The following is a 17,968-nucleotide window of genomic DNA, read 5'->3' on the forward strand; positions in this document are numbered from 1 at the left end:
GATATTAAGAAAACATATGAGAAGTACATACTATAAGAAAAACATGTGATTCTGACATGATAAGGGACACATGTTACTTAATTAAACTAGTTTGTACGAATTAGTACAAACCACTTTGTAGCTAATTTCCGTCTGTGGAAATAATGGTAGATATTAAATTAGAGAGAAATTCTAGCTTTTCCAAAAAAATTCCCCAAAAATTTAGTTTCCAAATGATGTATCGCCATCTCATGCAGCTTATGCCTCTATTTACTAAGACAATAGATCACATAAGATGATGATACATTATTTAGGAACTAAATTTTTGGAGATTTTTTTTTTGGGGGGGAAGCTTGTGTTTTCTCTAAATCAGATCATTTCTTTTCTTTGACATGTCCACACAAAAAGGGGATAGGAAAAATTCGAACAAGTGACATTCGCTTCATGAGACGTGATCCCCATCCGAATGAGCCACCTCTTAAGGATTAAATCAAATCACTTACTTAAGGAAAGAGTATGTCAACCAATTATATTTCACAAAAATACCCTAAGTGGCCGGCCAAAATGGCTGGATAGGGGGGTTTCCCCCTACCTCACTGCCACGGTCGATTATGAATGAATCGACACTTGTCAGGAAAGCTTTCAAGAATTGAAGAAGCAGTTGGTATATGCACATGTATTGATAGAGCTGTAATCAAGTTGAGCCAAGTTTAAGACTTTTAAGACTAGCTCATTTATGAGGATGCCTATTCGAGCCGAAGTATGAAATGTGTGTTCATATCTACATTCTCAACAATTGTATGGTAGTCGTATAATAATATACTAAATAGCATTAGTCGTCAAATAAATATAGTGCAGCAATTCAAAGCTATAGGGAACAGAAGTACTTCCAACTCAAATATATTCGTGATTTAAAGGACACAACAACATAACACTTATTGTTCCAAAAAAAAACAACATAACACTTACTATTATGGAAACACAACTCCTTTGAGAACCAAACACTTCCCAAAAAGACCTATAGAAGGTACATTTTCAGTAGATGACCTTCCAGGGGACCTGAAAGTCATTCATTCACGAGCAACCACCACTACCTGTTTCCCAACATTGCGGCCAGTGAAGAGCCCTACCAGAGCTGCTGGGGCACTCTCTAGGCCTTCAGCTATGTCTTCCACGTATGTAATCTTCCCTTCTTTGATGGAAGGCAGAACCAACTCAAGATAATTTGGGTACTTGTCATAGAAACTGGGAGCCAGAAATCCTACCATTCGGGCCTGTTTCAGAATCAGAGCTGATAAATTATGCACACCTTCAGGGTGCTCAAGGTTGTACTGTGAGATCATCCCACATACAGCAATGCGGCCATGGTCCCTCAGGTTCTGTAGCACCGCATCAAGCATCTTTCCCCCAACATTCTCAAAATATATATCAATACCTTCTGGAAAGTACCTGGAAGAAAAACACAGCAAGGCACTAGATTTTAGCAGCAGCAAATACCAAATAGCAGATCGCAATCTCTTGATATTCCTTGCTCATTATCAGACAATCGCCTATTCACAAACCTCATATGGGGCTAAAAGGACATCAATTCAAATCCTGGATATTCAAATTTAGAGAGATATTGAGAGATCAAGAATTCTCACTATTTCATAGATCTGTTATGGATCGGCTATCCCCCCTAGCTGAGCCGGTTTCCCAGGTATAGACTAAAATGAGCATCAAACCCCTTTCTTTTTGTTTACCTTTTCTCTTTCCCTTTTTCTTCAACAGAATTAGGGCACTATTCTAAATGGTTTATCACCAAAAGTGGTAATCAACACCGATTTTGGACAAAAATAATACAACTTGATTAGCTTACAGATTTGAGCATCCCACTGTTTCTAGCAAATGGGTAGCAGTGTATATTGCATTGAAAAGTCAAACTAATCCACTATTTAAACCTTGTTTTTCGACTGTAAAAGTTTCAAAAGCAATATGAAGGGATGTACTATTTCTTGAGAACAGGGGCGTCCAGTATTTACTTCAGTATCTAACCAGAGGCCATCATTGAAAGCCTCATATGACATTTTATATTCTGATTAGAACACGTATTAATACTAACCTTTGCAAAGCTGCAACCAAGTCAGGCTCTTCTTTGTAGTTGAAAGCCTCGTCGAACCCAAACTTGCTCTTCAGCAAATTGACCTTATATCGTAGACAGGATAAAGGAAAGCAACAAAAGCAAACAGCAAAAAAAAGAAAAGAAAAAAATGCTGGTTAATGAGTTTTCCCCTCTGGTCAAGTACACTAACTCTTAAGATTAAAATTGCCGAAGAATGATAATCAGCACGATTCAGATCAATTATCTAACATGATTATTGGATATTGATATAAAGTCAATTTTGACATGAACACATGGCCACTCCCGTAGAATTAAACATAAGTGACACAGGAATTAATCATCTTAAACATATATGTTCATAGATGTTATGGTATTATGTTTGCATGCAAAGGAACCATAAATAGTAAGACAATTTTGATAACTAATAACATTATGTTTCTTCTGCTAATAACAAAAATTCCATAGCATCTTCATGGCTCTGCACTGATCTTAGGTAAACAAAAGAGAATTTCTTTAAAAGTCTTGAAATGAGTGTAGGGAATGAGTGGATACAAGAGCCTCGCATCCACTTGTGCCTGACAGTGTCAAAAATCATATGCTCTAGCTATGAAGAGAATGAGAGTTCTTTATGTAGGAGTTCAAGATGCAGAATATCACCATTATAACTATTTATTATGGATAGCAGATGAGTTGAATGATACTAATAACCAGATCAGCCACATTGCATTATAAAGGGAACTGCAGGTACTCTATTAATTAAATTGACAAGTCGAACACACAATCAGGACTCACCTTATCATTGGTCCCAGCACTTCCAACAACATAGCAGCCCAATAGCTTCGCAAACTGTCCAACAAGCTGGCCAACTGCCCCAGAAGCTGCTGAAACGAAGACATACTCTCCTTTCTTAGGAGAACAAATCTCATAAAGGCCAGCATAAGCAGTCATACCAGGCATACCTACATAAAACAAATATTTAGATGAGCTTCGAGCATCAAGAAAGATACAGCATAATAAAATGCCCATCAAAATTAGTTGCTATAAACGATCTATAATGCTTATAATCACTATGGACAGCTACAATCTTCAAAAGTAACTTCAGCTCAGTAAGCCAACAATGCCAGAGATCTAGCCAGGTAATTGTAAGTGTCCCAAGTGCAATGGCTCAGTTTTATTGCCATACTCACTGAAAGATTCAAAATTAAACAAGTTGTCTTTTGAAGTAACAGCTGATCATTTTATTACATTCTCAAAAGAGAAGAGAGAGGAACATACAATTGTACAAATTCATATTCTATTTCACAAGAGCATAAGAATTCAGAGAGAGAGAGTTCAGCTTAACCAAGAGCTGTGACAACCATTGGGGCCAAGCTATCTTAAAATATTGAGATGCATATTCCTAGACATCACCATAAACGTAACAAGGTGACTTAACAGTAAACACTGACAAATGGGCGTAATATACTCAATGAGAATCCTTAGCATTGTATAGCCTAAGGGGACGATAATCGTCAACTTTTTTCTCCTGTTTAGCACACCAAACAGCTAGACAAAACAAGATTAGAACTGGGAACCCGAAAGCATTAACTTACCAAGAATTCCAGTATAGTAGGAGAGAGGCACATCAGTGTCGTGAATTTTAAACAGAGACTCAGTTGCTGTAATAAGACTATATTCTTCCCATCCAGTTATTCCCCAAACCAGGTCGCCTTTCTTGAAGTTTGGATGCCCAGAATCCAAAACTTTAGACACTCCATACCCACCAATGGGCTGTAGTTTCAACATCAAGGAACAATCATTAAAATCAAAAGACCCAACATTTTTAGGCATGGTTATATATAAATTTAAGCTTCTATTTGGCTACCGGAATCCAATTACTTAACTAACTCCTTAATTATATTTAATTTATTCGACCCATGGTTTGAAAAATTTGACAACCACTTGTAACTAACTAATCCTTGCAAAATAGATCTTTTTATTGGGTTCCAAATGTCAAGGTAAAGTAATAGCCAACTGCAGGGTGATCATTCAAGGCCATCAAGATTCACAGCAAAAATTGTGACTTTAGTGAACAAAGTACAGACTAAAATTATGTGAAAAGAAAAATTGAAAATTGAATGAAATCCAGCCAGAGTATCAATAGAAACAGAATAATCCCCATTAATTCACAGTTTTTTTTTTTTTTTTTTATGAAAAAATAATCAAAGAGGTTCCTTTTTTTTTTTTTTTTTTTTGGTTGTTTTTCTTTTCACATAAACAGAGGTAGAAGAATCAAAACCCATCTATGATCTAGTAATTGCCTCCAAACCCAGAATTTCATTTCCACTTTTGAGGCAAACAAGTAGAGAATAAAAATAATTCCCTTCATTCAAAACTCTGAATCATAACATGGGACAGAGAATCCACTGACCGAACCGGGTTGGAAGGAGCCGATGTAGCTGGCAATAAGGGGCCGGCTCATACGGCCACGCATGTAGGGATCACAGGACAAGTAGAGGTTCTTCACCAGAACCGCCTTGGAACCTTCGGGGACCTTCAACTTTATGCTACTTGTCGTCACGCACATGTCGGACTCCTTGGGAGAACCACTGACATAGTCCCTGAATATCACCTGCTTGTTGCTCACTTCCTCGCCTGCCATTCCAAAACTCTCTCTCTCCGCGTAAAAGTAAAACACAGAAACACAAAGCTTTCAGAGCGACCGTGTGTATTGTAGGAGTCCGAGTGATTATTGAGGGAGTGGTCCGAGTGGAGTAGATATACATCCATATATAGGTGGAAGGCTCCTCTGCTTATTATATCTTTAATTTAATGGATAGAGTAGTAAACGTCAGCTAAAATGATTTATCATATTTTTAAATACTAAAGAGAAACATTATTATTATTATTATTATTATTATTATTTTTCCTATTCTATGAGAAACATTGAAATATTTTGATGCAATAATAACGATGGGACCAAGTTATTTGGAATTAACTTTTTATCTAGCTAGGTAGTGACAAGTGTTTTCTTTTTTTTATTAAAACGTGAGAAGTACTTGTTTTTTCGATTGTATATGCTTCTCAAATGTTTTTTTTTTTTTTAATAGTTTAGAAGGCACAAATCACTTTTAGAAGCCGATATGTATGAATTTTTGTGTCCAAGTAATCATTTACAATGTGTTTGAAATGGCGGGGCTAAATAATTTGTAATAATTAAATGGAAATCTACACTTAACTTTTTGATGATTTATCATTTTAAAGTTTTAAATGTATCAAACTTTTATATGCTTGTGTTTCTTTATTTCCTTTTCTTTTTTTTTTGTTGGGAGGTGCGGTTCTTCTCTTTTGGTTAAAAAAAATTATCACACATCTTTCAATAAAAAGACATTAAAGGTTAAAACTCTTAATTTTATTTTTATTCATATAAAGTAAAACATTTTAAAATATTTGTTCACGTAAGTGTAATTTATAACGAAAAGAAGTATAAAACAAAAATAACAAAAAGAAAATCTAAATTCTAAATATTACAATATAAATGTTGTAGTTTTTTCAATAATCAATGTGGTGCTGTAGCTTTTTCTTTTTTCTTTTTAGCACCTAAGCCAAATCCTATAAAATAAAACAAAATTTTTCACTCAACATTTTAATGCAATCAAATTAATCCTCTCACATCACGTTCATTATTGTTTAATTGAATAAATTTTTACCTTAATTTGCTTTCAAAAGCACGTAAAACACTTCTATAATTTTTATTTTTATTTTTATTTTTTATTTGCCTTATTTTGCTTCTAAGAAAGCTAGAGGTGACGGTTTCCTGTCTCCTTCCGGTTGCCGGGGTAGGAGGTTATTTGTCTCATTCCTCTCTAATCTCGCCTTCTTCTTCAAGTGGTGATCATGACGGAGGCATATGGGGGTTTTCACAAGTCCTCATTGACGGATGGGGAACAGAAAGGGATCGAAATCAGTTACCTTGAAACAGAGAATTTACGAGCAAAGGGTTCAAAGTGTCTTGTAGGAAGGCTAGGTGTTCCAAAGAAGATCCACAAAGAAGCCTTCAAATCTCTCCTTGTTCGGATCTGGTGTACGGTGGGCAAAGTTTAAGGAGATCCAAGAGAACTTATGGTTGTTCAAATTCTCTGAAGATAGCGACAGGCAGCCAGTTTTGGATGGTAGACCTTGGTGCTACGATCTGGGTTCAGATCCATGATATGCCGTTAGGGTGCATGAACGGTGGAATTGGTCACAAAATTGGAAGTTCGCTGGGAAGGGTGGAGGATGTTGCTGTAGCGGAGGATGATGTGGGATGGGGTCGGTGTCTCCGGGTCAGAGTGGCAATCAACTTGTATTAGCCATTGGATCGGGGTCGAGCACTAATCCTTTCGGGGAGTTCTTGCTGGGTTTCTTTTAAATATGAGAAGCTCCCGGTGTTTTGTTCCAAATGCGGTAGAATTATTCATGACCCAAAAGGCTGCCCAGTGATAGTCTCCAAGAAGCAGAATTATTCGGAGGGGGCGGCAGCCTGGGGATCATGGCTGAGGGCAGATGATGGCTATAGAGGACCAGGGTTTTCTGAGGGGCAGCGGACACGATCAGCCTCTCCGGTTCACCCTGATATCGCATTAGCTGAGGCGGTTCCGGCGGCGGGTGATACAGGAAAGGAAAGGAGTCATTCCCGAGATGTGTCTGACGCGAGTTCCGCTCCTCAGCCAGTTTCCAAAAAGGGTGGCCATAATCGACGCAGTCATAAGGAGTTTCAAAATGGAAAGGAAGAAAACGGTCAGGAATTCAAAAAAAGGAAGGATTCGGGAAGATTCTCGGAGGATGCAGTGGAGACTCGTGGCAAAATCTTTGAAAAAGCCCGCCTGTGACGCGGCAAAGGATGGACCACGTGGAAATCTTGGTGGGCCGCATTCTAGAGGTGAGACGATTTATAGGGCTAGTGGACCATCCAAGGGGCCTGTGTCCAGTACGTAGGGCCAACCACAAGCCGAAAAAGAGCCACACTGTGTCGAAGATTCCAGAATCTTTTGCTCCTACTTTGCAACCCAGTCAATATGCAGCAAAGTCAACAACAACTGCCGAGCTGGGTTCGAGTAAGACAGTAAAAGGAGGAATTCAAGGAGGGTCGCCTCTTAGTTCGACAATCCATTCGAGCGGAGGAGGGAGCCTAAAATACTGGAAACGGGTGGCTTGGGGGGTCATTGAGGCTCCAACGACAGGAGTCGATTCTGGACCGGTTGTGCTTGATCAAAATAACCCTACAGCTTTTGAGAGGTATGCCTTATTAGCTAATGGGGATGAGAATTGTGAGGCGGTGGATGCGAAGCAGCCTCGCCCTTCGCAATGAGTTTGATAGCCTGGAACTGCCGAGGGCTGGGGAAGCCTCGGACAGTTCGTTAGCTTCTCGGGTTGGTGAAGACTAAGTTTCCCCACTTTCTTTTCCTTATGGAAACGAAGGTGTCTTTGGTTTATATGCAGAGAATAAGGCCATCTTTGGGTTTTGATGGCTTGTTTACGGTGAAGCCTGTGGGGAGAAGTGGAGGATTAGCTTCGTTATAGAAAGATATGCACTCTGTTTCTTTACAGAATTACTCCCGATGTCATATAAGTGCATATATCTATTTACAAGGCTCGGAGGTACCATGGAAATTTACAGGTTTTTATGGACACCAGGATAAAGCTCAACGTGATGATTCATGGAAAATCCTATCCTTTCTACATCGCCTCCAACCATCAGCTTGGCTATGCATGGGAGATTTTAATGAATTGTGGACAACTCCAAAAAGTACGGGACTACCTAGACCTTACAAGCAAATGGAGAGCTTTCGTAATGTCGCGCACACTTGTACCACAAAGAATTTAAATTTCGAAATGGTGGAAACATGACATAAACTACTTATAAAATGGTTTTAAGAGCTCAGCGTCTTCTTGGGATAAATTTTTTTTCATCAATTTTTATGGCTGGTGGTTGTAGTTATGGTCGGTGTGGACAGGTTTCGAAAGAGGAAGTCCCCTACCATAAACGCAGTGTGCAAATCGTGATAATTAAAGACTTGCAGAGGCAGGTTGGAATATCAATAAAATTTCAATCTTCCAAAGTTATTCTGTGTTTGCTTCTTTGGGGTGGTTAGGTTTTTCTCTTCCTTAATTGCTATTTTATCTTTTCTTGAATTCTCTTTTCAAGAAGAGAATGACCATAGTCGCCTCAAAGAAGCAAACAAAGAATAATTCTGAAGACTAAAATATTATTAAGACTCAAAAACTGAATTGAAAAACAACATAGACTAGATGCTTTTATAAAGACTAAAGTTTTGAGTATTCTCCAAGCAAAATACTTGGAGAAAATGAAAATATAAAAATACAAAAATATCCCTAAACTTGGAGACAAAGTAAAATTATTGTAGACAAATAAATAATCTTCAAATATTATGATAGATTCTTTCCATTTTTGTGCTGATCTTATTCCCAAAATATTCTTCAAATATTATGTTTAATTCTCCTTCATCAGTCTCGCCAGGTTGGAAAGAATTTGTTTTCAAATTCAAATCAACTTTACCTTGATCTTTCGAATGTCCAATCAATTCCTTCAATCTCGTACTTCTCAATACTAAAATAACTTGATACTGGAAGAGAAACAACTTGCAACCCATCACAACATGTCTTTGAATATTAGATATGAATTTTCTCGCACCAACTTGAGATAAATTAATCTTCACATGTCCTTCATTTATTTTCTCCAATTCATGTTCCATAAAAGTCTCCCAAAAAGGAACAATTCTTTCTTAATCACAAAAATTAAAATTGTCTTCCAACACATCGAAACCAACATCCAAATTATTATTAGGAGTTTTGATAGAAAATTTTCAATTCCGAGAAAATCAACATAACTAATTTTCTCATGTCTCAACTGAGATCCTTCATTGTATGGACTTTCATCAAAAACATGGTAGTACTTATCTCTAATAAATCATCTTCGTTAAGATAGATGTTGTAGATCGGTGGAGAGATCCAATCTACAAAAAAAATCTTCCTCAATAAATTCATCTTTATCTTCCACATGCAATGAATTTTGTTGATACGCTTGAGACTTATTAACAACCGTCAAGGCAGTGAGAATGCAAAAAATTTCTAGAAGTTTAACTTTGAAGCCTAAGTCTCCATGCTACTTATCTCAACCATGTTGTTCTTGAACCAAAACAGGGTTCTGATACGGGTTCTCCAAATTGGATTTTGAATCGCGATCGTCAATATACATCATAAAGTTTTGCGCTGCTAGACGCTGGGTTAACTCTGCAACCTACCTATGCAAATCTTCAATCATTATGTCTTGTACACTGCGTTCATTATAAGGGACTTCCTCATTCAGAACTTGTCCACGCTGACCACAATCACCAGCCATGAAAAACTAATGAAAAGTTGATCCCAAGAAGGCGCTAAGCTCTAATACCAACTGGCGCTGGACAAAATTAAGATTGTTCTGATAGCGTATGGTAGTAACAAAAGTTAAGAATTGAAGATTGAAAAATGGAACTTAGGAAGATAGAAAATAATGCTTAGAGAAGAGAAGGACCTTAGTCACTCTAAAAAAGCAAACAGAGAATAACTCTGAAGACTGAAATATTATTGATTATTGAAAAACAACATGGACTCGATGCCTTTACATAGGCTAGGTTTTGAGTATTCTCCAAGCAAAATACTTGCAGAAAAAGAAAATATAAATATACAAAAATATCTTTAAACTTGGAGACAAAGTAAAATTATTGTAGACAAAGAAATAATCTTCAAATATTATGCCAGATTCTTTCAATTCTTGTGCTGATCTTATTCCCAAAATATTCTTTAAATATTATGTTTGAGTCTCATGCATCAGTGGTTTGTAGCTAATTTCTACAAACTAATATAATAAAAAGACATGTATTCTTAAAGCATGTGAGAATCATATTCTTTCTTATTAATAATATTAACAAAACACATGAGAAGTACATAATAATAATAAAATAAAAAAAATGCTTCTCACATGCTAAGAGACACATATTACTTTATTAAACTGGTTTGTAGGAATTAACTACAAATCACTTTGTAGCTAACTTCTGTATGTGGAAATAATGGTAGATATTAAATAGGAGAGAAATGCTAGGTTTTCTCATATCAATAATGTCTAAACAAACCCTTATCACTTGTCTCATTCTATGGTCGACCCACATAATATGCTAACCTCTCCCCTGCTTTCCACCTTACAACCAAAACAAGGGGATCCTTTTTATTTTTTGAAACACTCAAACAATGAAAACGGACAACTATTGTCTCTATTCTCCCTCCAAACTTCCCAACAATTTTTTTTTTGATAGGTAAGAGATCAATTTTATAGAAAAAGCGTAAAGCGCCCCTTAGTACACTAGCAATATACAGGGAAAACACCTATCTAGAAATAGAAAAGCGAGTGAGAAAGTCAGAAAAATAAATAATCAAATGATGGACATAAGCTGAAGTCCAACAATACAAAGAATGATAGAGCAAAGAAAGGATATCTTCCAAGGATCTTTTCAAGTCTTTAAAACTCCTATTGTTTCTTTCCCACCATAAGCAACAAAAGATATAAATAGGCGCCATTTTCCAAACAGCAGCACTCATTTATCTACCAGATGACCACCAACATGCAAGCAAGTCAATAACCCGTCTAGGCATAACCCAAGACATCCCGAAACGGCTGAAGAGAGAATTCCACAAGCTAGAAGCAACATCGTAGTGGAGAAGAAGATGATCCACAGTTTCCTCGGTCTTCTTACACATGCAGCATCAGTTGATCACGATAACATGTCGTTTCCCTGAGAGTCAAGCCCAAATACCTACTGAAGGCCAACAAAAAATGATATTGACTGACTGACTACAAGTTAATAAAAAATTTCGATGGCTAAAGAGACTATAAATTGGAACTACAACATATCATTGAAAGCATTTTATCCAAACCCTACTGCCATGTCATTTCAACCCAGACGTGTTTCGTGGATCAGCTCACTATATAGAGTACAAAACATGCACGAAATACAGAGTCTGTACTAAGAGAATACTCAAAAAAGCAGCACGTGTTTTCTAAAAATTTAGTTCCCAAATGAAGTATCGCCATCTCATCCAGCTTATGCCTCTATTTACTAAGACAATAGATCGCATGAGATGATAAGACATTTTTTGGGAACAAAATTTTTGGAGATTTTTTTGGGAAACCTTGTGTTTCTCTAAATCAAATCACTTACTTGAGGAAAGAGAATGTCAACCAATTATATTTCATGAAAATACCTTTAAGTGGCTGGGTAGAGGGGTTTCTGCCTACCGCATTGCCAAGTTCAGTTATGAATGAATCGACACTTGTGAGGAAAGCTTTCAAGAATTGAAGAAGTGGTTGGTGAATGCACCTGTATTGATAGAGTTGTAATCAAGTCGAGCTATCAGTAATATTATCTCTCCCTCAACAACCGAGAATTCAAATCACACTCAAGATCAAGATAAAACTCAACTAAAATTGAATGACCTATTATTATGTAAATTCAAATATAAGTTTGATTGTATAGTTATCTCACAACTCTTGTATAACTGAATATTCTATATATACATCATCCTAAAACACATTATGGTAAGGCAGTAACAACAAGCAAATATAAGATTTTACATGGAATCAGAGCCCTAATGACTCACGTCCAATTTTCTCCACATTCAGTTTTTTTTTCTCCACCATGTCTGCTCCTAACCCGATCCTTGTCTTAGTTCCTGCTCCGGTCTCTAACCCACCACTGATTCCAGCCCCTCTCCCTACCCCTACTCTGGTTTCCACCCACTACCAAACCCCTCCCCTTGTTACTTTCTCCAATTATAATCCTATCAAACTCACGAAGGACACCAATCCTATTTGGCTACCTCAGATTGTCCCACATCTCAAAGGTGGAAATGTATATGGTTATGTTGATGGATCCTTCCCATGTTCACCTCAAACTATCTCTCCTCAACCGCTAATGGTGTTACCTCTGCCCAACCCAATCCAGCATTTCTCCACTGGACCATGCAAGATCAGATTATTCTTAGAGCCATCAATTCTGCTCTCACCAAAAAGATGCTCATGCATGTCACACGGTGCACCACTTCTAAAGCCACCTGGATTCTTGAGACTCTCTTCACATCTCACACCAAAGCCTGCACCATGCAAGTTCATTTTCAGCTAGCCTCCTTGAAGAAAGGTAACTCTACTATTGTTGACTATTTTTAGAAGTTTCATGCCCTCGTCGATGCCCTGGCTATTGTAGAAAAACCCATTGATGATTTCGAACAGCAAGCTTTTCTCCTTGCTGGCCTTGGATCCGACTACTATCCCTTTGTCACTTCTATCACCACTCGGGCTGATCCACTGTCCATAGAGGCACTCTATGGTCACCTTCTCACGCATGAAATGCGCTTGGATCAAAACCAGACTTTTGTGGCTTTATCTGTTTCTGGTGCAAATATTGATGCTCGTGTCAGCTCCTTCCGGGGTGGTCGTGGCTCCCGTCCATTTCGTCCTCATGCATGTCGTGGTCTTCTTCCTTCTCTGTCACAGGGCGTTGGTGATTGCGGGCTAAACAGAACTGTTGAAGTCAAGAACTGAAGATATGTGAAGAAGAAGATAGAAGTGAAGTATTGTGGTCGTGCAGAGCTCATCGAAATGCTCATGGAGATAGGCACCCTCGAAGTTGCCATATCTGTAATTGTTTATTGATTCAGTGTTAAATCCATTTTAATTTCTTCTTCCATTTCTCTATTTCTCTCCATTTCTATTCTAAATTCCCATTAAACCAGAAAACGTGTTACAAATTGGTATCAGAGCCTCTAATCCCACTGCCACTCTGATTTCCTGTCTATGAGAACCCGCTCCACTACCATGGCTGAAGGAAATCAAGCCCGATCTCTACTTGATGCCGTTACCCATGACCAATTAACAGGAGCCTTGCAAACCCACAGTGCTTATCAGACTGACTGGAACAACAGGACTGCTGCCCAGATCCAGAATTTGCAAACGGATATGTTGAAACTGCAGAGAAATCAGGAGGAGATGAAGCTCCATGCCGAGACTCAATTTCAGCGTATTCAGGATATGATCTCGGGAATTCCTGGGTGCAATACGCGGGGTAAGGAGAAAGAAACAATTCCCCCGTTGCCCACTCAACCTCTCATTTTCGGTGGAGGTGAAGGTTCCGGAGGAGGAGAGGGAATTTTAAAACCGAAATCAGTTCGGTTGGACTTTCCCCGATTCGATGGGGACGACCCAGAAACGTGGTGCTGCCGGGCAGAGCAATTTTTTGAGCTCTACAATACACCAGCCGAGCAACGGTTGTCTATCACTTCCTTCCACATGGACGGAAGAGCGTTAGTCTGGTTCAGGGAGATGCGTGCCAGTAACTTGGTCACTACATGGCCCGAATTCATTAGATCCATGCAGGTTCGTTTTGGTCGTGGGTCATACGACGATCCTATGGAGAAGTTGTTGAAGCTGAAACAAGAAGGACCGCTGGATGATTATAAAACGCAATTCGACACCCTAGCCCTGAAGGTTCAAGACCTGCTGGAGTCACATAAGTTGAGCTGTTTCCTTGGAGGCCTCAAGGATGACATTCGGCTACCGGTGCGAATGTTCAATCCCAAAACATTGGTGGACGCCTACTCGTTAGCACGAATGCAGGACGAATGTTTGCATAATTTCAGGAGGTATTCTAGACCTTCTTTTAATTCTGGTAACTACCAACACTCTACCCAAGGACTAAGTGTTAATCTGCCCGTTGGGTTTAGCAAACCTAATCTGGTTCCAGGATCAATTCGGACCTCCTATCCGAGTCAATCCAAACAGAGTTTCCATGCCCAATCAGGGAGTGGCCCACCTGGCAAGGAGGGACTCAAACCGAGCCAAGCTCTGGTTCCGGTTCAAAAAATCATGCAGGCCCAGGCAGAGGAGAGGAGGCGCAAAGGGTTGTGCTATTCCTACGACTCGAAGTGGACACGGGGACATGTTTGTGCAATACCGAAACTGTTTCTAATAGAAGCAGTTACGGAAGAGGCAAGTGACCAATCTAAAGACCTTGATAAAGGTGAAGAAGACCCGGGTGAATTTTTTTTAGAAGAATTTTCGGAAATATCTTTGAATGCCATAACCGGGGCCCCCAGCCCGCGCACTATGCGAATTATTGGAATCTTGAAGCATCACTCAATAGTCATCTTAATCGACTCGGGAAGCACGCACAATTTTGTAGATACAAAATTAGCGGCCTCGCTTGGTATCCGGTCATCGATTCAAGATGAAATACAGGTGAAAATTGCTAATGGGGATGAAGTTCCTAGTCCGGGACGTTGTAAGGAAGTGAAGGTTAAAATGCAGGGGTATACTTTTCGTACTGAACTGTTCTTCCTGCCATTGGCGGGCTATGATGCAGTGTTGGGAATTCATTGGCTTCGAACATTAGGGCCCATTCTATGGGATTTCAAGGAACTAAAAATGGAGTTCCAGTATGAAGGAGTCCGCTGTCTGCTACAGGGGCTGAAGCAAGGTCCACCAGTGTGCCTAGAAGAGGGTGACAATTTCCGGCTCCCTAAACATGAACGGAAGGGTGTGGTTTTACAGTTGATGGACATCACCACAAATGACTCACAGTCGAAAGGAAGCTCAGCCAAGACCAGCCAGCTGACTGTGCCACCACCGGTGGCCGAAGTCCTCCAACAATTTGAAGATGTTTTTCAAGAGCCCCATGGACTACCTCCACGACGAGTACTTGATCATGCCATTACCTTGCAGGAAGGGGCGCAGCCGGTTTCAGTTCGTCCATACCGCTATCCCTTTTACCAAAAGGAAGAAATCGAGAGAATAGTCCAAGAATTGCTGCAATCGGGAGTTATTCAGCATAGTCATAGCCCATTTTCCTCCCCGGTGCTGCTGGTGCGCAAAGCGGATGGCACGTGGCGCATGTGCATGGACTACAGGGCTCTAAATAAGGTAACCATCAAAGACAAGTTCCCTATTCCAGTAGTAGATGAGCTTCTAGATGAGCTTTGGGGAGCCAAAATTTTTTCTAAGCTAGACTTACGCTCTGGCTACCATCAAATTAGGGTTGTAGATTCAGACTTCCCTAGAACTGCCTTTCGCACTCATGAGGGCCACTACGAGTTCTTAGTTATGCCCTTCGGGCTAACTAATGCTCCCTCCACATTTCAGAACCTCATAAACCAGATATTCCGCCCTTACTTGAGGAAATTTATTTTAGCCTTTTTTTATGACATCTTGATTTATAGTAAGGACCTCGACACCCACATCACTCATTTATCCCTTGCACTGGACACCTTAAGGCGGAATCAATTATTTGTTAAGTTGTCTAAGTGTCGGTTTGGGTGTTCAGAGGTGGACTATTTGGGCCACATTGTCTCGGCGCAGGGGGTCTCAGCTGATCTGGGAAAAATAAAGGCAATGGTGGATTGGCCTTTCCCTAAGACTCTTAAGGCACTGCGGGGTTTCCTAGGGTTGATAGGTTACTACCGTAAATTTATAAAAGGGTATGGGTCAATAGCTGCACCTCTCACTTCTCTACTCAAAAAGAACTCTTTGGGTTGGACCCCTGCTGCTCAGGAGGCTTTTGAGGCTCTCAAACTGGCTGTTACTCAAGCCCCTGTCCTAGCTTTACCCAACTTCTCCCAACCCTTCTTAATTGAATGTGATGCAAGTGGGGTGGGAATTGGGGTTGTTCTCATGCAGGACAACCGGCCTATAGCTTTCCTTAGTCAAGCCCTCAAAGGAAAGGCTTTACACATGTCCACTTACGAGAAGGAACTCTTTGCTTTGGTCACCGCTATCCAAAAATGGCGTCCCTACCTGCTGGGAAAACCCTTTGTGGTTCGGACTGACCAACAAAGTCTAAAATTTCTGCTTGAGCAGAAGGTGGGCACCCCTTTTCAGCAGAGGTGGCTCACTAAACTCTTGGGGTACGACTTTATAGTGGAATATAAGAAAGGAGTAGAGAACCGCGTTGCGGATGCCCTATCGAGGAGAGAGGTTGATGCGGGTGAAGTATCTTTAGCCTTACTCTCAATTCCTCATTGCAGCTGGGTGGATGATCTCAAAGCCCAATATCAAGAAGATGAAATACTTAAACCCTTGTTGGAAAAGTGGCAGCAGCATGAGCTGGATACCCATAGGTTTTCTCTGCGGGATGGTCTCCTTTTCTACAAAAACAGAATTCTCCTAGGGGGGTCACCTACTTTGAAAGCTCAAGTTTTATCGTATGTGCATAGTGATCCCATGGCCGGGCATTCGGGGTATGACAAGACCCTATAGATGGCTAAGAGGGATTTTTATTGGAAAGGGATGCGAAAGGATATTAAGAAGTTTATCCGTGAGTGTGACACTTGTCAGCAGAACAAGTATGAGAACACCTCACCAGCTGGATTACTCCAACCACTTCCAATTCCTACCCGGGTCTGGACCGATATCACCATGGATTTTGTTGAGGGATTACCTTTATCCCAGGGACACTCGGTGATTCTAGTGGTGGTGGACAGGTTGTCCAAATACGCCCATTTCACCTCACTGTCACATCCCTACAATGCAGCTAAAATTGCCCAGTTATTCATTGCAAATGTGTTTAAGCTACACGGCATGCCTACTTCCATAATTTCTAACCGAGATCCAACCTTTACAAGTACATTTTGGAGTGAGTTATTCAGGTTGCAGGGGACTACATTGAAGTTAAGTACTAGCTATCATTCACAAACGAATGGACAGACAGAGATCGTCAACAAGTGCCTAGAAAACTACCTAAGGTGTTTTGCTCAAGACACCCCAAAAAACTGGACTTTTTGGTTGCCTTGGGCAGATTTTTGGTATAACACTACCTGGCATGCATCTATAAAGATGACACACCGTTTGAAGCAGTTTATGGGGTACCCCCACCCCACCTATTGAGCTACATCCCCGGAACCACCAGGGTAAAGGCTGTGGATGAAGTTCTCCGGAACCGGGAGCAAATCCTCAACCTTTTACAACTCCACATCAAACAGGCCCAACAGAGAATGAAAAGGTATGCAGATCTACGAAGAACAGAGCGGAAATTTGAAATCGGGTAGCAGGTGTACCTCCGTCTGCAGCCGTACCAACAATCGACCGTGGCTCATCGCCGGTCCCTGAAGCTAGCTCCATGCTTCTACGGCCCTTTCCTCATCATCCGCAAGGTGGGCGAAGTCGCCTATGAGCTTGATCTACCATCGGACTCCCAGGTACACCCGGTTTTCCATGTGTCCCAACTGAAGCTGAAATTGGGATCCTCCACCTCTACTCTACCTCAGCTTCCCCCCGTCGACTCTAATGGGGTTTTTCGACCTGAACCCGCAGCAGTCCTGGACTGTCGCTCTCGGCCATGGAATAACCGGCCTCTCATCAAGTTGTTGATCCGTTGGGAAGGCCAGTCCGTCGACGACGCCACTTGGGAAGAATTTCACGGCCTCCGAGATGCCTATCCACACCTTGTGGGCAAGGTGTTTTGAAAGGAGAGAGTATTGTCACAGGGCGTTGGTGATTGCGGGCTAAACAGAACTGTTGAAGTCAAGAACTGAAGATATGTGAAGAAGAAGATAGAAGTGAAGTATTGTGGTCGTGCATGAAGCCACGTGGCTGAAAATGGGTGGAGCTATTTTGGTGTTATGCAACTAGGTGTCTATACGGTGCGTTTGAGGGGAGTAAGCCTCCTGTGGTAGTAAGCCTCCTGTGGCGTTTTATCCCTTTAAATTGCCGTTTTATGCTATTGTCGTTTTTTACTCTTTGTGGTGCGTTTTGGCCTGAGCTGCTTTAGGGATGTATATAACCCACAGCTAGCACAGTATCGAGTAGCTTTTGAATTGTATTCAGCAGAC

General features: G+C 40.4%; 2 protein-coding genes across 2 annotated transcripts; one reads left to right on the forward strand and one right to left on the reverse strand.

Annotated features, from left to right (window-relative positions):
• Positions 1–848: 848 nt before the first annotated feature.
• Positions 849–4,829, reverse strand: LOC133875810 (2-alkenal reductase (NADP(+)-dependent)-like). The gene is made up of 5 exons (XM_062314050.1): positions 4,491–4,829; positions 3,673–3,850; positions 2,873–3,039; positions 2,081–2,163; positions 849–1,428 (listed from the first exon to the last, which is right to left on the reverse strand). The coding sequence occupies exons 1-5, from the start codon at positions 4,719–4,721 to the stop codon at positions 1,050–1,052; spliced, it is 1,038 nt and encodes a 345-aa protein (XP_062170034.1). The 5' UTR covers positions 4,722–4,829; the 3' UTR covers positions 849–1,049.
• Positions 4,830–12,965: 8,136 nt separating this feature from the next.
• On the forward strand, positions 12,966–16,397 carry LOC133881329 (uncharacterized). The gene has a single exon (XM_062320276.1). It carries the CDS (start codon positions 12,966–12,968, stop codon positions 16,395–16,397), a length of 3,432 nt encoding a protein of 1,143 aa, XP_062176260.1.
• The last annotated feature ends 1,571 nt before the right edge of the window (positions 16,398–17,968 follow it).

Source organism: Alnus glutinosa, chromosome 1 (assembly GCF_958979055.1).
Source record: "Alnus glutinosa chromosome 1, dhAlnGlut1.1, whole genome shotgun sequence".
NCBI lineage: Eukaryota > Viridiplantae > Streptophyta > Magnoliopsida > Fagales > Betulaceae > Alnus > Alnus glutinosa.